This window comes from Stegostoma tigrinum, chromosome 27 (genome assembly GCF_030684315.1).
Source record: "Stegostoma tigrinum isolate sSteTig4 chromosome 27, sSteTig4.hap1, whole genome shotgun sequence".
Taxonomy (NCBI): domain Eukaryota; kingdom Metazoa; phylum Chordata; class Chondrichthyes; order Orectolobiformes; family Stegostomatidae; genus Stegostoma; species Stegostoma tigrinum.
The window spans coordinates 40,600,045-40,624,674 of record NC_081380.1 but is presented as its reverse complement, the minus strand read 5'-3'; the positions used below and the strand labels follow the sequence as shown (position 1 = coordinate 40,624,674).

The 24,630-nt window shown below is 42.9% G+C and overlaps 1 protein-coding gene and 1 long non-coding RNA gene across 2 annotated transcripts in view; one reads left to right on the top strand and one right to left on the bottom strand.

The window, feature by feature from the left end:
• Positions 1–2,694, top strand: part of LOC125464764 (uncharacterized) — a 40,097-nt gene extending 37,403 nt beyond the window's left edge. Inside the window, exon 4 of the long non-coding RNA XR_007250074.2 lies at positions 2,496–2,694. This is a non-coding gene — a long non-coding RNA (uncharacterized LOC125464764). The remainder of the gene's footprint in view (positions 1–2,495) is intronic.
• LOC125464763 (heparin cofactor 2-like) overlaps positions 1,068–24,630 on the bottom strand; it is a 25,697-nt gene continuing 2,134 nt past the window's right edge. The window contains exons 2-4 of the mRNA XM_048557563.2: positions 17,642–17,915; positions 4,106–4,253; positions 1,068–2,673 (exon numbers count right to left, since the gene is read on the bottom strand). Of these exons, the coding sequence (XP_048413520.1) occupies positions 2,482–2,673; positions 4,106–4,253; positions 17,642–17,915 (614 nt within the window). The 3' untranslated portion in view covers positions 1,068–2,481. The remainder of the gene's footprint in view (positions 2,674–4,105; positions 4,254–17,641; positions 17,916–24,630) is intronic.

Below are 24,630 nucleotides of genomic sequence, written 5' to 3'. Positions count from 1 at the left end.
ATGACCAAAAAAGTTAACCAAACCATACAGTCGTTGTCCAAAAATCAGAGTAGACCAAGATCACCAAAGACAACTACGTGAATGTTAACATTAACCAATCAACCTGAAATGTATTCTTGTCTGTTGTAATACATACATTTTAAAACTTAAACTTTAGATGTTTTTGGAACAGACAAGGTAATGGCCCTTGATTTCAGTCTGTAGTTTTCTGGAAAGGTTTTACAATCACTGCTGCAGAGCACAACCTGTGTGGGCAATGGCAGTCTCTCCTGGAAAGACACATTTGTCTTCATTACAGAGTACAATAAATATCTGAAATATCCAGATGACTACCAGGATGTAGGTGATGCAGACAAACAAAGTCAACTCTGTGGTTACCCCAAGACCCACTGATTAGCTTGCTCTGTTATGCCAATTTGGAGGGCATTACAAGTCAACCACAGAGTATGGGATGATACAGAACACGCTGCCTGAGGGTGACAGATTCCATTACCTGAAAGCTATTAGTGAACGAGTTGGGTTTTTGGCTCTTTAACAATTTTCACAATCACTTTTCTGCTGCTCACACACAAATCAGCAGATTTATTGAATTTAATTCAATTTTATCATTTGACTTCATGAGTTCTCAATAGCTAGTATAGTGCCATAACCATTTAAAAGATGGCCAAACATATTGAGGATTGTTTGAAATGGATGTCAACTAATAAGGTATGAAAAGTTCACAAATTGAAAATGATTACAATTGTTTTGTAAGGAGTAAGATACAGAGGCCATGGAGGTCTTGTAGTGCAGTGGTATGGGTCACTGCTTCAGAAATTCTGAGTTCAAGTCCCAGTTCAGGACATGATGGCCACAGAGATACTGGGAACTGCAGATGCTGCAGAATTCGAGATAACAAATTGTGGAGCTGGACGAACACAGCAGGCCAAGCAGCATCTTAGGGGCAGGAAGGCTGACGTTTCGGGCCTAGACCCTTTATCAGAAAAATTTTTCTGATGAAGGTTCTAGGCCCAAAACATCAGCTTTTGTGCTCCTAAGATGCTGCTTGGCCCGCTGTGTTCGTCCAGCTCTACAATTTGTTATCTCGAATTCTCCAGCATCTGCAGTTCCCATTATTGCTGATACAATTTTAACCTCACTGCGAAGCCTCTTCCAGGGATGCCTAACCTAAAGAAGTTACCCTCCTCCCTCCAGACAAACCTCAGTAAGGGTCTAGGCCCGAAACATCAGCTTTTGTGCTCCTAAGATGCTGTTTGGCCTGCTGTGTTCATCCAGCTCCACATTTTGTTATCTTATGATGGCCACAGAAGTTGTTTTCATTCTGTAGCCAAACAGATTGAGTATTGACTCACAAATCTTTCTGTCACATCCCAATGGAAGGCAGGAAGAACCATGTGAACTCAAGAAAGTATTTATAGTTGCAGACTACAATGTGAATGCTGCCCTGGCAGTGTGGATTCTTTGGGAGTCTGGATGACTGGTGTGGATCAGATTGGTGACCTGGTTAGGGTGAGTTTTGAACCTACATCCTTGTCCTACCTGTGCTGTGAGTCTAACCTGTCTTTGGGCAAAGTAGTGAAGGAAGTAGAAAGCATATACTTCAATATATAATATCTTTTGCCTAAAACAAAATAATTTTCCAGTTTAATTCATACTCAATTGTTCTAAAGATTTGCCCGGTTATTTGATTTTAAAAAGTGAGTTTTAACTTGAAGAGGTATGGTTGCGATACTGCCAATATCACATCCCATTCTTTATCTGAATGGATATTCTTTATGTGTGAATGTCAGCAGGTTGTTTAGTCTTGGTAAGGTTGATCCTTTCCTCACCTGTCCTTCATGTACGCACAGGAGGGCAACAAGAAGAAGGGATCCCTGTCATTTATTTTCTTCCCCTGAGCCAAGCAGTGCTGAGCCCAGTTATAGCTGCTTAACCACTTCCTAGCTAAGGCCAGAAAGCTTACTATAGACTACAAGGTCCTCTGGATCATCCAGCTTGTCCTATGCAATTGTAATACTTTGGGTCAACCCAATAAACCCAACCCAAGTGAAACTTTCTGATCTCCTGGTAGAGGCATAAAATCAAATAAAACATCCCACACTGCAAAGTGAAGAAGGAACATCCAAATGTAAGTATAGATGCAGTGTATTGAGGGGCACAGAGGAGTGAAATTACGCACCAGCGTTGTCCTGCCCCAAATTGCTGGGATGCACGTTTTTGTTCTCGCCTCATTTTGATTTTCCAACTGCATTATTTTTCTGGAAAATATGGCCAGATACCTCCAACTAGATTTGAAAACTAATAATCTACAGCAATGGAGCTACTACACCTGCAAATTATCCTACAATGTAAGAACGGACAGCGTAAAGTGAATAATTAAGCTGTGTGGTGGTTAATTTGGGATTTCTCTGGCTTCTACATTTAACATAGTATGCCTTTATATTTGCTGGAATTTCCATGGTCATGCCCATTGCCTTCTCTCTATTGGTTTAAAGGGTTCATTACTCGGCCCATGAACAGCAGTGATTGAGTATGATGCTCGAGGATGAAGAACAGGAATGGGCGATTGGCCATAAATTTGGCTTGTGAAGATAAAGGCATGAAGCCAGAAAGAGAGACAGCAGCAACTTCACTTCCTTCCTCATCCACCTTCAGTGTAACATGTTGCTTCAGCTGTGGGAAATAAAAAAGTAATATTGGTAAAGTCAGCAAATATTTGATATGCATTCATATAATTCACTGCATAGCTCTGTTGGTGCACACCACTAACTGGTGAGTTATATCTATCAGGAGCATGTTTCTAAATTAGATCTTCTGAATTATCTAATCTCAGTTTGAATAGCAACAGGGCCCAAAGCCTAAGGAGGAGTAAAATTAACAAGATGCATCTCAGTTGTCACAGAATGATACATCACAGAAGGAAGTTTTAGCCCAGTCTGCAAATGCTGGTTTGTTTCAACAGAGTGACCAATTAGTCCTATTACTGTAACAAAAACCGAAAGAACTACAGATGCTGGAAATCAGAAACAAAAACAGAAATTGCTAGAAAAGCTCAGCAGATCTGCCAACTTCTGTGGAGAGAAATCCCTCTGTGGAAGGGTCACTGGGGCTGAAATGTTATCTCTGTCCTTTTCTCCACAGATGTTACTGGACCTGATGAGCTTTTCCAGCAATTTCTGTTTTAGTCCTACTGCCCTGCTCTATCCACATGGTCCTGAAGACCACCCATCTTTTTTAATAGAGATTCAGTTCCTTTGTACAAGATGCTGTTGAATCAGCTCCTCCAAGCACCTTTTCGACATTGTATCCTACATATATTTCGGTACTTATCTGAGCTCTCCATTTTCTAGTTACTGACCTTTTTGCCGGTAAGACAGTGGTGAACTGCATGCACTTGAGAAGCAGATAAGGATTGTATGAGACTTGGTTGTGAATCACCAATGACTATCTCCCAGCTGCTTTCAGTTTCGTAATGTCCCAACACATTGTCAATGTCTATAAATGAAGGCTGGTTCCTTGGACACAGTAGTGTATAGTAGTCAGATCTCAGCACAGGTCAGAATCTTGTCTTGCAGGGAAAGGTGGGGTATATGGCCACCTGGTGCATCTTATTGGAACATAGAAATAGGAACAGGAGTAGGCCGTTGGCCCCTTGAGCCTGCTGTACCATTCAACTAGATCACATTCGGTTTGCTACCACAGCACATGGTATATACAAGATGTAGCTTTCTGTAGTTTTCTTGACTGTATTTATTTATTCACAGAGTCTGGGCATCACAGGCAAGGCCAAATCCAACTCATGGGCTTGCAATGAGCAATTAAGAATGAACATTGTATATTTTGGGTCTGGGGTCACACATAAACCAGATCAAATATAACACCAGATTACCGTCCTTAAAAGGGATCAGATGGATTTTTAACAACAGACCATTAGCTTAACAATCACCTTTTCTGATACTAACTTTAATCCAGCAAATCGGAAATATAATTGAATTTAATGTCTCCTGGTGCCCCAGTACAGTTTGAACCCATGTGCCTGTCCCATTGGTCCAACATCTTAACAACTTAGCTACTGGGTAGTGAAAACACCAACTGAATTACTCACGGAGCTAACATACAAATTTCCATGTTCACAAATACCAGACAGATTTGCTTTGTTGCTGAAGAGATCTGTCACGCCCAGGCCTTGAAACATTTCAATTAGGTCATAGTTGCCATGCAGAATGAACTTTGGAACATAGACCTCCCTTGTCCTGTGAAAGAGCAGACATAAATCAGTCAGATATCCAACACTCAATTACGATATGTGTGTTCAGGTAAGATATTTCACTTAAAGGGAAAGGCATGCCATAAAATTTTAACGTGCAACTGGACCTTTAATCAGCATTACATTTTTTTCAGTTCTTTTGTTGTTCTCTGTTTATCATTGTCAATCTTCGCTATCTCCTCCCTCGTTCAAAGACACTGACTCCTCACTGGGAATAAAACTGTGTCAGCATCAGACCCTTTCTGAACCATTGCTCAGGGCAGTATTGATGTCAGATGGTAATGAATGAGGCAGTCTGTGTATAAAACACGTGCAAACTGGCTCCGACCAGACATGTACACCTTCAAGGAAAGGTTACTGAGGAGCAACTGAAAGCTGGAACCCAAACTGTTATTTCACTACTCCTTCAATGTAGGGACTGAGATCAATTGTAGCTGTCTGACATTTGCTAATTCAGTACAAAGCAAGAATTGAAACTTCCTAAACAAGTTCTTTCCTGGGCTTCACACCTGCGAAATTCTTCATGTTGCTTGGTAACGTCTTCCTCTATAACATATGAGGTATTAATCCCCCAACCATGACATCCCCACTACCTCCTGATTTACTACAAGTCCTTTTCAAGTGTCCAATGTTACGGAGCTTGCATCATTAACACAGTTTCCACTTCTACAGATCAATATATCGGTGTCAGAGGTATTGATAGAGATGTTAAAGAAGGTTAACTAACTGATATCTTAGCCAAGAGTGAGCAGGTTACACAGTAACATCTAACAAAAAAATGGAAAAAAGCTATGGGTCAGATATATATCGTGTGAATCTTACACAACGTTCATAGGTTGATGTGAGATAAAGCCATAAAAAATAGCAACAGGAGTAGGCCATTCAGCCCCTTGAGCCTGCTCTGCCATTCAAAAAAATCATGACCGGTCCAATATTCCTCTCATCCATTTCCTATCTTTTTCCTGTGATCTTTGGGTCCCCTACTGATCAAAGATCTGTCTGAAATGCTGGAGATCACAGCGGGTCAGAGAGAGCGAGCTAACACTCTGATGAAGAGTCATCCAGACTGGAAACATTAGCTTGCTCTCTCTCCTTGGATATTGTCTGACCCGCTATGACCTCCAGCATTTGTTGTTTTCAGTTCAGATTCCAGCATCTGAAGTAACTTGCTCCTACAAGGATCTGCCTCTCAGCCTTAAAAGTGCGCAGACTATGTCCCACAGCTCTCTGTGACAAGTAGTTCCAAAGACTCTCAACCCTCAGAGAGAAGAAATTCCCATCATCTCAGCCTTAAATTTGTCCTGTATATGGGTGAAAATAGATAGTGTGATGTCCACTTTTATTTACTGGTTTGTTTCTCATTTTCAACCTCCACAACTGACTAGCATCAGTATGTAAAAGAGAACCAAACATATAAATGTCTCCCTGTCAGTGCACAGCCTGTCTATTTGCAAACCACGGTGGGAGTTGGTGGTTTAGTGATAATATCACTGGGCTAGGAGTCTGAAAAGCCAGGTTAATTGTCTGGGACCACTGTTCAAAACCCACCTCAGTAACTGGTGGAATTTGAATTTAATTCATACAAAAAAGTATGAAATATGAAACAAAACTAGCATCTGTGATGGTGATCTTGAAACTACCATCGATTGTTGTGGGATAATGTAACTGGCCACTAATGTTCTTTAGGGAAGGAAATCTGCCATCTCTTACCCAATCTGGCTCAATGTGACTCCAGACCCACGGCAATGTGGTTGACTCTTAACTGACCTCTGAAATGACCCAGAGAGCCAAAGATGGGGAGGAAATGGCCCAGTGGTATTATCACTAGACTACCAATCTAGGAACTCAGCTAACGTTCCAGGGACCAGGGTTTGAATCCTGCCACAGCAAGATGGTGCATTCTGAGTCCAACTGCAAAATAATTTGGAATTAAGAATCTAATGATGACCATGAATCCATTGTCGATTGTCAGAGAAAAAAAACCCTGCTGGTTCACTAATGTCCTTTAGGGAAGGAAATTGCCATCCTTACCTGGTCTGGCCGACATGTGACTCCAGACCCACAGCAATGTGATTGACTCTTCACTGCCCTCTGGCCAATTAGGGGATGGGCAATAAATGCTAGCCCAGCCAGTTACAACCACATCTCCTGAATGAATAAAAAAACCCGTTCATGGGTGTTAAAATGTTTGTCTCACCCATGCTTCCTCATGGTGACACATGAAAATGCATCTCCTGTACCCTTAGGCCAAAGCTTCAGGGAAAGCAGGAAGAGGTCTAGCCACCACACATTGGCCCACTGACATGTGAACACAGCCTAGCACTCAGGAAAAGTTCTTGTTGTGGGTGAATGGGTCCATTCATCTTGTGGATACCTTGGGAAAATAGAAGGTTAAAGAAGAAAACTCCATTTTAAAAAAAATCTGAAGTGGAGCCGAAAGTTGAATGAATGTCATATTTCCAACATTCCTTCCAATCAAGCTGCTGCCAAACATAATGTTTCACTTTTGGATAAAAGCTTTGACTAAATGTTTCTTTTTTCTACAAATCCTTTCTCGTCAGCTAAAATTCAGAGCTACAGCTGATGTGAGCGATTCAATTTAGGGCGGCACATTGGCTCAGTGGTTAGCACTGATGCCTCACAGCACCAAGGACCCGGGTTCAATCCCACCCTTGGGTGACTGTGCGGAGTTTGCATTTTCTCCCCGTCTCTGCGTGGGTTTCCTCCGGGTGCTCCGGCTTCCCCCTGCAGTCCAAAGATGTGCAGGCTAGGCAGATTGGCCACGCCAATTTGCCTGTAGGGTTCAGAGATGTGTAGATTAGTGGGATGGGTCTAGGTGGATGCTTTGAGGGTTGGTGTGAACTTATTGGACTGAAGGGCCTGTTTCCACACTGTAATGATTCTATGAGGAGGTCAAGAATGGCATTTTGGGCAGCTTAGGGTCTTCATAATTTTGTCCAGGCTTGTGACCCGGCCAACTCCAGTTTCACTGCAGAGCATTAACACAGCTCAGGAGGTAGGCATAAGATAGAGCTAACCACCACAATGCAATCTAACTCTTACAAAAAAGGGTGCCACTATTCATATCTCCAGGATTAGCACTGTGGCCGGCATTGCTACTTCACAGCGCCAGGGACCCAGTTCTGATTCCAGCCTTGGGCAATTCTCTGTGTGGAGTTTGCACATTGTCCCTGTGACTGTGTGGGGTTTCCCCTGGGTGCTGTGGTTTCCTCATACAGTTCAAAGATGTGCAGGCTAGGTGGGTTCACCATGCTGAATTGTCTGTAGTGTTCAGGGGTGTGCAGGCTAGGTGGATTAGCCATGGGAAATACAGGGTTACGGGGATGGATCTGGGTAGGATGCTCTTCAGAGGGGTGTTGTGTACTCGATGGGCTGAATGGCCTGCTTCCACACTCAAGGGATTCTATGAATTGTATGTATGAAGACAGAGGCATTAGTAGCAGGCACAGTACGTCATACTTTTCCTTGCAATTATGTCAATTTTTAAAAGCATCTTTTTAAAAAAAGGTGTTCTTCGGGTTTGGGTGTCATAGGTAAGGCTGAAATGTATTGTCCCTTCCTTGTTGCCCTGGGAAGGTGATAGTGGGCCTTTCTGTTTGAACTGCTGTTGCCTTTTGGCATTGGAGCTGCTACCAATGGTTGTTGGAGAATTGCAGATTGTCGATCAAGCAACACTAAAGTGCCTGTCTCTTCCTTCAGTCTCTAACGATGCAAATTTCACATCATAGCCACCCTCGTCCTCCTCAGTTTGTACATGGACAGAGGTCTCTGTAGCAAACTTGGTGAGTTATGAAGTGCATGCTGTTGATGTCACAGCCCCAGAACTCCGGTGAATTCAGTAACATGGGGCACCTGTCAAGTGAAGTGCTCTATAAGTTTTCAGACTTTCGAAAAAAAAACAAACCTTAATATGTCAACCAAACCAGAACTATTGCCTAATGTTTCAATCTATTGATGTCAGAAGTATGCCTGAATCCATGAATTTTGTTAGCCAATTTACACTGCAAGTCAAACATGTGAAGTAAATATAAATTTTATACACTGCAGGGTAAATTAAAAGCCATGATATTCAAAAATACTATTTTAAGACTTCTAATGCTCCTTTTTTTTGTATTTCCATTTTCAGTATCAAATTTTAATGAGCTGGTGCCTGCATTTCAGTTTCTTGACAGAGACTAGTTTGGGAGTAATCCAGTCTTTGATCTTATGTGAGTCGATTTCATGAACCAGGCAGCAGAAATCAGCTATAAATAAAGTCAAAAGAAAGGCTTGCATTTTTAAGAAATGTCTCAAAGTGTTTCAAATCACAAGTTACTTTGATGTCTTGTCACCACTATGTAGGCAAACTCATCACTGGACAAATCTGTCAGCCTCTGGTGACTCATTATTGAGAAGAAATTATCCTGTGTTTAACAGTTGCAATATGCTGTTAGTTGGTTACAGAATAAAACATCAAGCGCCAAAGATTGCTGCCCCAATATTAGAATAGGAAAATGCACATTCACTGTCTTGTTTGCACACCTTGAGGACATTGCATGAGTCTGCAGTCACCCAGGAAGCAGCTTTCTCCATGATCACAAATGACAATTATAGGTACAAGAATGTGAAGTGCTACTTTGTTGTTGCGGACCAAGAGAGGCATTCAAATTTTTTAAGATTTGTTCATGGACTGTGGGCATCACTGGCTAGGCCAACATTTACTGACCATCCCTTAATGCTAGAGAGCGATTAAAAGTCGTTGTGGATCTAGAGTCACACATTGGCCAGACCAGGTAAGGACAGCAGTTTCCTGCCCTAAAGGACATTAGGGAACTAAAGGGGAGTTTTATAACTATTAACATATACACTGTCACCATCATGTTATCTTTGATTCTAGATTTTTTAATTGAACTCCAACTTCAACATCTGCCATGGTAGGATTTGAACCCATGTCCCTCGATCATAAACCTGGGTTTCTGGGTTTATCACTATACCATGCCTCTCCTCCATGTCCGAACAATAAGTTTTGCCCTCGTGAATTGGTGCGGGGAGATTTATTGGAATGATTTTAGAGTATGGGGGCTTCAGTTACACTGTGAAGCTACAGCATCATTGGTTGCTCTCCTTGGCACAGAAGGTTGAGGGGAGATTCCAATGAGATGTTCAAAATCATAACGATTTTTTAAAATATAGTTGTTAACGATAAACTGCTTGCAGTGGTAGAAGAGTCAGTGGCCCTGAGGAAAAGTTGAAAAATAATTTTCAGAAGAACCAGAGACAAACAAAGATCTTTTTTTGAAGCAGTAACTTGCAAGACCACACTGCCTGAAAGTGTGATGCAAGTTGATTCCATAATGACTTTCTGAGGGAATTGGAAGTACTTGAAGAGAGAACATTTGCAGGGTTATGGGTAAAGGGTAGGAGATGTAACAGGAGAGACACAGGAATGGAGGATAAGGCTACGTCTCCAGAGAAATGGAATTAAATCCCATGTATGGCAGATGGTAGAATTAAATTTTAATGAGTTGAAAGCTAGTCTCAGTAATGGGGACAATGAGGCCATCACTAACTGTTGGATAAGCTCATCCAGTTTCTTTAGGGAAGGAGATGTGCTACCCTTACTCAATGTGGCCTACATGTGACTCCAAACACAGAGCTTTCTGGTAGACCCCTAGCTACTCTTGACAGCAATAAGGGTTGGTAACAAAGGTTCACTTTCCCAGGGTTTCAATATACATGAGAAAAGTATAATAGGAACTAACTCGAGAGGTTTCCATGATACAACGTAACCAGAATTGGCTGATTTGCCTTCTCCTTGTTGTGTCCTTTCTTTGTTTCTATCATATAATTAAGAGCATTAGAAATTCACTGTACAACAGCCAGAGATTCGTCATGATGGAGCATTCCCAGCTGTTTTGAATTCACTGTGATCAACATAACTGTTGCTACAGCCCACAGCTCGGACACTACAGCTGATAGGGTCAGTGTTTAATCTCTTTTTAATGATAGCCACGTGAAATCAGAGGCCCTTGTGCAAAATGTTGGTATTAAGCTTTCATTCATATGGCACTTAAGATAGATCAGAATATTACAAGTGCAGTAAGTGTCTTCAGGCCAACACTTTATTGAAATAGTTCTTTGTCTTGTACTTTGTGAAACAAGACACTAAAGTCGACATGTAATACCACCAGACCGTTTAGATCAACCAGTTTCCTGCTGCAACATACATATGCTAATTGCTTTAGCAATTCCCTCATGTTTCTGTAGAGTTAATGTGTACAAGCTTTCAGGTTTATTATCAGTACTCCACTGGCTGACCAGTTAAGGACATTGACACCATGTTATCTTGGGGACAGGGAATTCTGGAGGGTCAGAGGCAAGGGCAGAGGGGTGGATTTCAGATGCCACTCCCTTGCCTGCTATTTGTGCCTCGGATTGGCCCATTATTGAGTCAAATAATCATCCCCTTCCTCAAAACAGCAGACAGGTGGCTTTGGCTACCCATTTCAGTAACTAGTCACCTTTCCTGGGTGCCAGGAGAGCAGCTCATTGGAGAAGGGGCATGTTGAGGTCCACAAATAGCTGTCAATTGACCACTGGCAATGCTTAAATGGTGCAGGGTTGAGTAAATTCCAAATAGATCTCTTATCAGAAGAAGAGTGCAAGTGTTTCACGACAGCCAACTTGCTTCATTTTCTCCCCTCCTCTCCACCACCAAGGGGGCTCACCGATGGATTCTGACCAAGAGATAATTAATGTGGCACATGAAAGTTGTTTTCATCACAACAACCAGTCAAAAGACCATAAAAAATCCTGTCTTATTCGCTGTATTGGAAATTACTTTAATCTCTGCGGGGAGGGGAAGATAAAATGGAATGAGAGGATTTTGCAATGGAATGCTGACACAATCAGTCAGGCAAAGGAAAAGCAGGGAAAGTTGAATAAAATGATCCAGTGATGTGACAAAAGTGGGGCATGTTTGTTCTATTTTGAATAAAAAAACCCAAGCTGTTTTGATCGAAGTAAATGAATCTGTTCAGAACTGTTGCTTTCTGCATCCACATTAAGGGCAATAAAGCAGTTTATTGACTCGTACAAAGCCATCTCTTACCAAGTGATTCACCTTTATGAAAGATTTTTTTTTAAAAATCCACATACAATAGACACATATCTAGTCCTGATCACAAGGGGATACTAATGTTGTATCTCTGTCTTACATTATTGATCACACAAGTAGAGAGAGCATAGGGTGAGTGAACTTCTATGAAATTTTGCTGTTTGAGCCTGTTGTAGCAGTAACTACTGACTCCAATAAGGTACCTAGACTAGACCTTAATCTGTCACTTAACGTTGTCTCCCTGGTGTATGAAAGATGCTGTTAAACCTGAAAGGGTGCAGAAAAGGTCTATAAGGATGTAGTCGGGATTAGAGGGTTTGAGCTTTTGGGAGAGGCTGAATAGGCTGGGGCTATTTTCCCGGAACGTCAGAGGCTGAGCGATGACATTATAGAGGTTTATAAAATCATGAGGGGCGCAAATAGCCAAGGCCCTTTTCCCAGGGTGGGGGCATAGGTTTAAGGTGAGAGGGGAAAGGGATTTAAGCGGCAAGATTTTCAAATAGAGGGTGGTGTGCGTATGGAATGAGCTGGCAGAGGGACTGGTGGAGGCTGGTGCAATGACAACATTTAAAAGGCATCTGGATGAGTATATAAATAGGGAGGGTTTCGAGGGATATGGGCCAAATGTTGGCAAATGGGACTTGATTAATTTAGGATATCTGGTCAGCATGGACTAGTTGGGCCAAGGGTCCATTTCCATGCTGTACAATTCTGACTCTACATAAGAAATGCAAAAACAAAATACTGCTGGAGATTTGAAATAAAAATAGAAAATGTCATATTTGACTCAAAAGGTTAACTCTGTTTGTCTGCTGAATTCCTCTAGCACTTTCTGTACTGAAGTGGAGAATGCATACAGCATTCCAAAACTATTGCGCCTGGTTAATATGTGAATCATGGCAATAAATGACTGTTTTTGCCATGTGAATGTTGAACATAGTGGAATCTTGGGCTGTACAGAAGGTTTAGGTATAGATTCATAGCTATGGGACCAGGAATGTTGAAAGTCCATCCCAGTTGTGTGATCAAGGAAAAGTGGACAACTTTCCACCAGAAAAAAATGCAGTCTGAAGCTCCATCTCCCCAGGGGAATCTCAGCACCTGTATTGTGCCTGGCTAAAGGCTTGGGCTGCAAGAGTCCCAGGGGAACAAGTATTCTTTGTGTTGAATGCACTTGAAAAGGAGAATTTACTTTTTGATCATCAGCGCGTCTAATGCAAATGAAAACCCATTAGCTTGAGGAAGCATCTGCAAACAAAGCTGCTGCAAAATCAAAATGTCTGCTCCTCTGGTTCTGGTGTACATTTTCTCATAATTAAGACACACATCGCTGACCTCAGTCCTAAGAGTTTGGTTAAAAGAATCCTAAGTGTTTCTGAGGATGCTATTGGAATATTTCAAGATAAAGAGAATGTGGTAGATGCAGGTACAGTTACACCATTTAAAAGACATTTGGACAGGGACATGAATAGGAAAGGTTTAGGGGGATATGGGGTATTGGCAGGAAATTGGAACTAGTTTAGTTTGAGAAATCTGGTCGGCATTGACAAGTTGGACCGACTGTTTCTGTGCTGTCTGACTCTATGAATCTATAAAACAAGGACAGGGTGAGTTTCCCAACGGCAAGTTGGGCCACTCCATCAACTGATGTATTGGTATCTCGAGAGGAATGGGAAACAATTCCAACTCCCTGTACCCGGTCTGTCATTCCAAGATCCATTAGTGAGCCAGGCTGGCTGGCCAATTATCAGTTGTGACCAGGGCTTTGGGGGTCTACCTCGTTCAGGTAACAGATTACCAGATTTCGACAAACAGTCAACTTGGCACGACACATCCATCACCTATTCTTTACGTTGCAAACTTCTGCAAACCAATGAAAGCTGTCTTGAAGAGGGACAGAACATCATGACAGGTTCTTAAGGATAAATCTGTGACTCTCACTCATCTTCATTGCATGATCAGGCACTAATCTTGCATGAGCGGAAGGTGCAAGGTTTAATTACACTACAACTAATTCACAACCTTATACCACAGGTAATGAACAGCTACTTGAGATGGGTGTCGGAGGCCTCACGGGATTAAGTGTCAGATTGGTTTGGTAATTGTGCCCCAGCCACTGAATCAGAAAGGTCAAGTCCCGGACCAGGACCAGAGCACGTAATCTAGACTAATTTCTCAGTGCAGTATTGAAGAAGTGCTGCACATCAGTTAAAGTGCCAACATTTAAATGAGACATTCAACCAAGGTCTGGTCTTTGAGGAGTTCTTCAAAGGTCAACATACGTCCCACAAAATTAAATCATCCTATCATTTAACTTGCTTTGGTGACACCCCATACTTTCCGACATAACAGCAGTGACTATGGTTTATTGGTAGTTGCTGTGTTTGATCTCACAGCCGGTCTACAATGTACCTTTAAAAGGCATGCTCATGATATTGTCACTATCTCAGGTCATGTGACCTGACAGTGTTAAAGTCTCAGTCTCCAACTTACTGGGGTCACTTGGAGCATGACATGCAAATACCAAATTGCTTTGCATTAGCCCAGCCACTGAAATGACAATGATATTGCCTATCTATACATTGTGATATGTGTGAATGCCAGCAGCTTATGAAATGTCTACTGAGTCTTTCAATGCCACATTACTCATATCTAATACAATGTCACAGGAGCTAACGTATGTATCACATTGTCAGGTACAACTATTTTGTTGTGGTTAAAACCCCATCACTGCATCTATGGCAGATGGTGAAGCATTTTAGGCATTCCCAGGTCGAGAGAGGCACTGTATAAATGTAATTCTTTCTTTGTACTTCACATCAGTTGTTGTCTTGGAGGAGGGAAGACCTTGAAAGGAAACACAAAATGACTTGGCCAGCCAATCACGAGGCTGATTTTAATAACCAAAGTGTTTTTTTTAATAGTTCAGGGAAATGAAGTAAAGAGTAAAATTGCCTGTAAACATAAGATGAATTATCTCTCTATCACTTATCCCCATTTTATAAAAAACTGTTTAATAAGATATCGGCTCTAGCAGCATGATATTATCCTATTAGGTTGAGTCCTATATGTACTATTTCAAAGTAGGCTGTAAATGTTAATTGGGTTTTAAATTTCAATTGACTACACTAAATTTTAAATGCTAAAATTATAAATTTTTTATTGAGCCCCCCGCTGGGACCAGCTGCAAACTACCTTGCAAATGAGCAGTCAGCTTGTGCGGAATTCTTTAACTCTGTGTCACTTTTTACAAATCCTCTCCTGAAGGTGGTGCCTTATAGGAATTCATCATGGCGACATTATGGAAGCAGACCTTTAGTCCCAATCAGTCCATTTATCCTGGCTAGCTGCAAATGACTCTATTTGCCCTGTTCCCGTGTTCATTCAACCCCTTTCCCTTTCAGTACTAGATCCAAACTTGTGATGTCAGCCAGTTTTATTTCTGCCCCAGCCACTAACTTTAGAAGTAAATTCTGCACCTCATAACTTGCCATCCAAAAAAAGATAGAGCCTTAGATCCACATCTTGTGCTCTTATGTAATTGAGTGCAGACAGACTATCAAAAGACAGGATTTTCCAAGCAGAAATCACTCCTGGATTTAGCCCAGATCCATACGAGTGTGAACTCCTTGTGCAGTCCTTCAATATTGAAAAGGATAGGATTTCCCTCACACATCCAAGGGCATTTGGTTGGACTAAGCAATAACAGTGAAATCCAGGAGCAAAGGAATAGGAGCAGACTATATACTCCCTCAGGTTTGCTCTGCCATTCAGTTAGATTGTCTCTGAATCTTCGTTTCAGCTATCCAGCATGCTTAATAAATAGATAATAAAATGTGAGGCTGGATGAACACAGCAGGCCAAGCAGCATCTCAGGAGCACAAAAGCTGACGTTTCGGGCCTAGACCCTTCATCAGAGAGGGGGATGGGGAGAGGGAACTGGAATAAATAGGGAGAGAGGGGGAGGCGGACCGAAGATGGAGAGTAAAGAAGATAGGTGGAGAGAGTGTAGGTGGGGAGGTAGGGAGGGGATAGGTCAGTCCAGGGAAGACGGACAGGTCAAGGAGGTGGGATGAGGTTAGTAGGTAGCTGGGGGTGCGGCTTGGGGTGGGAGGAAGGGATGGGTGGGAGGAAGAACCGGTTAGGGAGGCAGAGACAGGTTGGACTGGTTTTGGGATGCAGTGGGTGGGGGGGAAGAGCTGGGCTGGTTGTGTGGTGCAGTGGGGGGAGGGGACGAACTGGGCTGGTTTAGGGATGCAGTAGGGGAAGGGGAGATTTTGAAACTGGTGAAGTACACATTGATACCATATGGCTGCAGGGTTCCCAGGCGGAATATGAGTTGCTGTTCCTGCAACCTTCGGGTGGCATCATTGTGGCAGTGCAGGAGGCCCATGATGGACATGTCATCATCCACCTCCCCACCTACACTCTCTCCACCTATCTTCTTTACTCTCCATCTTCGGTCCGCCTCCCCCTCTCTCTCTATTTATTCCAGTTCCCTCTCCCCATCCCCCTCTCTGATGAAGGGTCTAGGCCCGAAACGTCAGCTTTTGTGCTCCTGAGATGCTGCTTGGCCTGCTGTGTTCATCCAGCCTCACATTTTATTATCTTGGAATTCTCCAGCATCTGCAGTTCAGATTATCTCTCCCATGCTTAATAAATAGATCCCTTGCAAACGAAAAACCAAATGATTGGCAACATGGTAGCTCTGTGGTTAGTACTGCTGCCTCAAAGTGCCGAGGATCAATTCCAAACCTTGGGTCTGTTTGCACATTCACCCTGTGTCTGCGTGGGTTTCCTTTGGGTGTTCCAGTTTTCTCCCACAGTCCAAAGATATGCAGGTTAGGTATTTGGCCAAGCTAGATTGCACACAGTGTCCAGGGCTGTGCAGTGTAGGTAGATTAGCATGGGAAAAGTGGGTTTGTGGGTTTGGGTGGAATGTTTTTGGTGGGTTGGTACATAATTGATGGGCTGAATGGCTTCTTTCTGCACTGTAGTGACTGCATGATTCTAATGTTGAAATTAAGACTGGCCTCAACAGTTTTTTGGCTGGGGTGTCACGGTTCAAGCTTTTCCATTACATGCTGTGTGGAGAAATGCTACCTGGTTTCACCACTGAGTGAGGATTTTAAGGTTCTGCTAGATCTGACTTTGAGGTTCTCTCTCTCCGATCTGGGTTCTTCCACCAGGTTAAATAGCTGCTCTCTATTTCCCCTCTCATATCTTTCAATAATGCCAAATGCCTGTATTTCAACTAAACACAATGATTGATTTGGTTTGGGGGGGGGCATCAGTTGAGTTCCCTGGAGAGGTAGATACAATGTGATAACCAAAGAGGAATATTCATATTGGCAGAACGGACAAGAAGTGTGAGAAATGAAAAACACTAATGACAAAGGTGTGCATTTTCAGAGAAGTGACTAAAATTGGTTACAAAATGTTCCTGATTAAAGTCACCATTCTCCTTTACTCTTGACCTGTCATCAGGTCACCTTCATAAGATCCCAAACAGGTACTTCAGTTTGATTATCAAATCCATTTAATAACCTACTTTCCCCATCCCTCTACTGTCCATGTCCTTCCATCCCTTCGTAAGGCAAGCTTATTATAAACACAGCACCAACCTTCCAGTATCATTGAGAGGTTGCAAGGATAATGCGTGTGAAGATTGGACAGAAAAATAGTTCAAACTGCCTTTTAAAGGTTAGGAATGGGGTGTTACCAGGCTGGATTTTACTGCTATTGTGGCCGGAGAGAGTCAGCAGTGGTTTCTGCAGTCACCTGAGAAATGCAAATGTGCAGAAACACACACATGACCAAATATCTGATCATCTCAGTCGTTAACTAGATCATTTCGGGTAAGAGTCAATTGATGGGATCATTTTTCCCAGGACCCGGGTTCGATTCCACCCTCGGGCGACTGTCTGTGTGGAGTTTGCACATCCTCCCCGTGTCTGCGTGGGCTTCCTCCGGGTGCTCCGGTTTCCTCCCACAGTCCAAAGAAGTGCAGGCTAGGTGGACTGGCCTTGCCAAATTGCCCGTAGTGTTCAGGGATGTGTATGTTAGGTGTGTTAGGCATGGGCGATGCAGTGTTACAGGGATTGAGTGAGGTGGTGGGGTCTGGGTGGGCTGGTCTTTGGGCGGTTCGTGCAGACTCAATGGGCCAAATGGCCTGCTTCCACACTGTAGGGAATCTATAATCCTATGATTTAAGAAAGAGTACAAATCAAATGCAATCATTAACTCTGCCACTCTACCTGTTGGTCATCTCCTTGATCCAGTTGTCAACCATTTCCCAGCTGAGTTCTCTCTCAATGTGTCTCAGGCCGAAGGTTTTATAAGGGACTACAAGCAGCATGCTGGCGTTCGCACTGTATGGGAGGTTGATAACATCACACTCATGGGTATGATCTGTGGTGGCCATCACAGTTGCTCTGACATACATCATTGGCACCTTCACCACCGCTGCTTTGCCAGTGTGGAACTGGAGCATGGCTGTCTTGCTTTTAATAAATTTATGCTCCCACGAGCCTGCAAACAGAATGGATTTGCAGAGTAATAACAAAGCCTTGTACCAATACACAGTGAGCTAAGATTGATGACAGTGACAAAGATGATAACACTGTGGAAAATGATTGCATTAGTTACTGCAATGATCCAAATAATAGTCGAGATGTCTCCCAGTGTATGCATTTTTCAAACCAAACAGGAGGCCACGAGCATTGTCATAACACTTTGTGATACAAAACCCACTCCAAAACATTTGCATTTTCAGAATCTTTCCTGACTATTTAAAATGACCTTGTTGATGAATTTGCTTAGAATTTTAAAGGACTCTGGACAAAGATCAGAAACAAGACAGGAGTTCATGTGGTGAAGTGGTCATGTCTCTATCTCTGAGCCAGGAGGCTGGGATTCAAGTCTCACCTGCTCTAGAGGTGTCTAATAACATTTCTGAACACGCTGATTTAAATGATCTATAGTTGGTGCTTGCCAGGTCTGGAAAATTGACTAGAACAGAAGAGTGTAACTAATTGGTGTCTTTACCACTGATCAGACATAGATATGATGAGCCGAATGGTCTCTTTCTGTGGTCCATGATCTCTACCCTACAAACCAATGGTTCCTACAAAGTCTGCAGATCCAGTCTTTGCTGAGCCTCAGGTACTTCCGTCGATATTTTCGAATCCACCAGTTCTGAGATGTTATTACATGCCTCTGGAGCAGATGGGACTTGAAGCCAGACTCCTGCATTTACTGGGACAGTGTGTCTGATATAGTGGCCATCGTTCAAATTTCACTAGAGGCTCGGTCATAAACATCGGGCACTGGAAGGGCTGCAGTGGGGGTTCAGCAGGTGGATTCCAGAGTTGAGAGGGTTGGCTTGTGACGCAAGATTGGGATTAAATGAGGGGGGAGGAGCGCGGAATCTTATAGAAAGGTATAAAATCATGAAGGGGATAGATAAAATAGAAGCAGGGAGGCTGTTTCCACTGGTAAGTGAAACTAGAACAGCCTCAAAATAAGTGGGGAGCAGGTTTTGGACTGAGTTGAGGAGAAACTTGTTCACCCAAAGGGTGGTGAATCTGTGGGATTCCCTTCCCAGTGAAGCAGTTAGGGCTACCTTATTGAATGTTTTTGAAAGCAAAGATAGATAGGTTTTTGAACAGCTAAGGGAATTAAAGGTTATGGTGAGCGGGTGGGTCCATGAAAGGATCAGCCATAATCTTATTGATTGCTGGAGGAGGCTCGATAGACCAGGATGGCCTACTCCTACTCCTATTTCTTATGTTCTTTTCTAGACTGATACTCCAAAGCAGTACCAAGGGAATGCAGCACTGTTGGAGATGCTGTCATCCTGATAAGAAACAGGCCACTGGGCTCCTCAAGGCTACTCTGCATTCATTAAGATGTTCGCTAATCCGATTATGGCCTGATTTCCACTTTCCTGTTGCCACCTGCCCCCTCCCCCTCCAAGTGACCTTTGACTCCCTTATTAGTCAGAGGTCTAACTCAGAATAATTACATGTGATGATCCAACCACCAATACTCTTCTTAGAGGAGAATTCGGAAGACTGATTCACAGTGTTATACAGCATGGAAACAGGCCCTTCAGTCCAACTCAACCATGCTGAACATAATCTCAAACTTAACTAGCCCCACCTGCCTGTGCTTGGCCCATATCGCTCCAAACCTTTCTGATTTATGTACTTATCTTTTAATGTCTTTTTATGTCTTTTGAGCATTGCAGTTGTATTTGCATCCACCACTTCCTTAGGAAGTTCATTCCACACATGAACAACTCTCTGTGTAAAATAATTGCCCCTCAGTTCCCTTTCAAATCTTTCTCCTCTCACTTTAAATATTGGCTCTAATGAGAGAAGAATTTTCTGCTCACTTGAAGGATTTACTGATCTCTTTAAGATGGGGGCCTGCTTTATCTACTTTTAGAACGTTACTTAATGCAACTACAAGTATCCCTTCATAAATTTTAAAAATCTGAATTTAAGAATTTAAAGTGCAACCCAAAGATTGTTTGCTCTCTGAGGTGCACATAGTAGAGCGCCCTGCATTATTTGTGATAAGAAACAAAATTATCAGGTCATAGTTACATTTTCTGTTTGTGGGATCTTGCTGTGTACAAATAGCAATGTTGTGTTTCCACCATTACCACAGCAGCGACACTTCAAAAACTACATCATAGGCTAGAAATACTTTGGGGCCTGCTGTGGTCTTGCATGTTCCTTGGTCTGCCGGCTGAATCATTAATGGAGGCTAAAAATATACTCACTTCTAACGAGAAGTTGTTCCAGAATATTCTGCGGTTTTAGGCGTACAACCACTTGTTACACTGCAAATTGGCATGATCAATGTGCAGAAAATCGTTTCTGCAAACGTTTACATAATGGGAGCATGGGTGGGGTTTTGTTTTGAAAGTTGCTAACAAATGTTGAAGTAGTCTAGGAGAGAGGATGGAGAGAAGACTCACCAGAATTATAAGAGGGGTGAGGAGCTCTAATTACATGGAGAGTTGAGAGAAGCTGCAACTGTTCTACAACCAGAAGATTTAATGCAGTTGTTCAAATTGGAGCTAATAAAGAGAAATATTTCTGGTGGGGAGAGAGTTTGTAACCAGAGGACACCGATTCAAAGATAATCAGCAAAAAGAATGAGAGGATGAACTTCTTTTACACAATGACTTGTTCAGGCTTTGGGATGCACTGCTTGAAAGGGCACTGGAAGCAGATTCATTAGTAATTAGCAAAGGAAATTAGATGTATATTTCAAAAGATAAAATCTGCTGCATTATGGGAGAATGAGGCTAATTAGACAGGTCTTTCGAACAGCTAGCACAGATAGATGGGCCTAATAGCCTTGTTCTGTGCTGTAACATTCCATGAATCTAAGACGGTCTGGTGGTGCATAGATATTCTGAAAAGGTTTTTTTCGCAGTAAAAGGCAAACTGAACATGTTGCTGCTTTATGTCCAGTTAAAGCAGGGGCTGTTGTACCGGGACACGCGTTTTAAAGCAATTTGCCAACCAAGCTTTCAACCAAATTCATTGCTCACTGAGTGCACTCTGCAGGCTGTTTCTCGACCCCCTACTTTGCTGATTTTAAATCTGCTCTCGCTTTAAAACATTCATGCTTAGAAATTACTCTGTGAGATTATTAATGTTTAAGGTGATCCCAGGCAATCCTACTATTCTTCCAGAGGCTGAAGCTTCTGTTAAAACAAGCTACTGAACTGCATACAAATGTTTTTTACTTGTGGCAGCTAGTATTCACACAGCACAACTACAAGGTGTCAGAATTCAAGCAACCCCCCCAGCCCTCTACATGAGAGGTTGAACAATCTGATCTGTCAAAATATCTCCTCTGGGACTGGGCTTTAGCCGCGTTAGAAACACCTTTTCTCCCCAGTGTGTTTGTTCAGAGGTGGAAAGCTACAGTCCTTGATGCCAACGCTTGCATGTGCAGACTAAACTATGGCAGACCTTAATAGCGAGAAGGAAATAAAAATGATATTCCCACTTCAAGTCGTCATCCAAAGCAGCCTGTAATGTAAGGGGTTGAAATTTGCTCCCTGGTCAATACTGAGTTGGCCATTCTGACTGGGGGAACTAGAATTCATGCTGCTGTACTGGGGAAAAAAAGAGATAAAACAAGGATTCACATTCCCTCTCTTTTTGGAACATTTATGATACCAGGTGGGAAAGCAAATGTTCAAGTGAGCATAGTTATTTACAAAACCAGATTTGAACTGACGGAATCATAGGTAGCCTAAGACTTACATAGGTAAGTCATAGGTGATCAATGAAGGCCTGCAGAAAACACACTGTGTCACTGCAGCTACTGAACCATACCCTCTGAAGAGGGAGCTTTTGTTTTAGAAAGAATCATAGAATTCCAACAGCGTGGAAGGAGACCATTCAGCCCATTGAGTCCACACCAACCCTCCAAAGAGCATCCCACCCAGATCCAAACTCCCGACCCTACCCCTGTAATCCTGTATTCCCTGTAGCTAATCCACCGAGCTTGCACATCCTTGGATACTATAGGCAATTTAGCACATGGCCTATCCACCTAACCTGCGAGACTAATATTAATGTTCAAAAACAGAAGTTGCTGGAAAAGCTCAGCAGGTCTGGCAGCATTTGTGAAGAGAAATCAGAGTTAACGCTTCAGGTCCTTTTCCAGCTTTCCCAGCAACTTCTGTTTTTGTTTCTGATTTACAGGGGTTTTGTTTATTTTGTTTATGTAGCACCTTTTACAACTTCAACATTCAAAAATACTTCATGGCTAATAAAACACTTTTGCAGTGTTTCCAACTGTTGCAATGCAGGAAACACAGTGGGTAACTTATGCACAGCTAGATCCCACAGGCAGCGAATTGATAAAGACCAGAAATACTGTTTTTAGACAAGGAGTAAATACTAAGTCAGGCTGGTTGACTCCCTTACCCTTTTCACTGCAGTGTTATGGGATACAGCAGGAAGGAACTCAGGTTAATCTCTGTGCCCTGACAAGATAGCACTCCCTGAGTACAGCACTCGGAGCACCAGCCTGGAGGTTTGTTTTTAAGTCCTGCAGTGGGATTTTACCATCAATGACTCCGACTCAGAGACTAAGTTGCCAAGGAAGCCACGACCAAATTGAGTAGGTGAACTTGGAGGTGAACAGGTATGTATTACAGAGTTTCACTTTATCCCCAAACTCCAGTCTGTGAGACAGTAAGTAAATATGCATATCAGTGAAGTGTGGACCCTGTCCAGCAGTAATATATGATTCACACTTTCCAAGCTTCTCTGTATGTCTCCCTTCCCCCCATCTGTGTTTTTGCATTTTTTAGTCTAAGACCTTTCTATTTTGCTGAGCTCCCTGGACAACATGGAACTGCATGTGAAGTGGCAATGGGGTGGAAGCCCATGTTCTCAAACACAAAGAGCAGGTGTCAGAAGCTGCGCTGGTTCTTTCAGTGAAACCAGCTCCTCTGGTGGGGGAGGCCAAGTGAAACTGAAGCTTAGAAATCAGTGCCATTTAAAACGGACACTGAACATCCCGGACAGGCCGGGAGAGACAGGGTCTCTGCATTCCCTGATCAATATCCCGGCAACAAACAACTGAAACTTATGCAACACTTTGAAAGGTGAGGCTGTTTTGCATATATACGAGAAGAAACAGAAATTGCCAGAGAAACTTAGCAGGTCTGGAAGCACACATGGAGGGAAAGCAGAGTTAACGAAGACAAGAGTGCTGTGACAGAGCTGCCACCCAAACCCTTTCCCACGGCAACCTCCTTATTGAGCTTGAAAATTGTCACAACCATTCAGTGAGAGTTCACAGAGCAGAGAGAAGTGGGGGAGGAAAGAGAGGATGGAGTCAGCAGGGATGGAGGAGGGTAAGAGTGAAGGCAGGCAGGGAGGGAAGGAGGGGAAGTTTTGGTGAAGGAAGGACCTGTGAGAGTTGGGGCTTAGCCCATTGACAGTGTGGGACGTACAGCAGGAACGCAGTCAGAGCTCCTCAGTATCATTCCTGCCTTGAAGATTGCAAACACAGAATTTTTAAATATGAAACCCACTTGGGGTCCTGGCCCCCAGTTTGGGAAGCATTGAGAGAAGTGTTATATATTATGATCCCTCCTGTTTGGATTTTTATGGTCTTCCTATCTGGACTTTCCCAACAGCGCAGCTGCTAAATAGCCTGAAACAATTCCTAGTGTGAATTTTGTCCACACCCTTTCCCTCTCCCTGTGATTAAATGTTTCTGCTTGCAATTGAGGATACGGGCAACTTGCTTAAATGGCCTGGTGGTAACTGATGTTCCCACTAATTTAGTTTCCTCCTCCGCAAACCTCCAAGATCTGTGTCCAGGAGTATCTTCCCAAACCAGAGGTCAATGCTGGGAATGGAATTGGATCATCATGTGTGGGTCCTCAGAGTGGCCCGGCACCTTGGATGGCTTGCTGATGGTAATGAGGCTAGACAAGTTTCCTAATAAACCCAGACTCATGCATGTTGGGACCTTTGTTCAAATCCCACCACGGTGATGGGTGGAATTTAAATTCAGTGAATAATTCTGGAGCATAAAGCTAGTCTCACTGCTGGGGAGCATCAAGTGTTATAGAAATCCAAACAAAAACAGAAGTGGCTGGTAAAGCTCAGCAGGTCTGGCAGCATCTGTGAAGCGAAATCAGGGGTAATGTTTCAGGTCCAGGCGACCCTTCCTCAGAATGTCTTGTCGTAAAAACCCATCTGGTTCACTAATGCCCTCCAGAGAAAGAAATCTGTCATCCTTACCCGGTCTTGCCTACATGTGATGAGAAGATTTATAGTGGTGCCACCAAAATAGCTGAGCAAGCCACTCAGTTCAAAGCTAAGGACAGATGGGCAACAAATGTGCCTCTACCATTGATACCGATATCCATGGTGGGTTAGCAGCTGAGTGGCAGTGGTTTAGCTCAGCTGGCTGGATGGCTTTTTTTGCAATGCAGAGTGATACTAATTGCAAAGGTTCATTTCCCCCACTAGACTGAGGCTACTATGAAGGATTCTCTTCCCTTGCCTGGGAGGTGGTGACCCTTAGGTTAAACCTCCACCAGTATCTATCGAATGAATATGTAGGAATCTGGCAACTTTACCTTTACATCCCACGAAATAATTTTAACGAGACAGAATCCCTCGTACTGCTGTATATCCATGTTGACACACTATTAAACCGTGATACTGTTTGGGAAATGTTACAT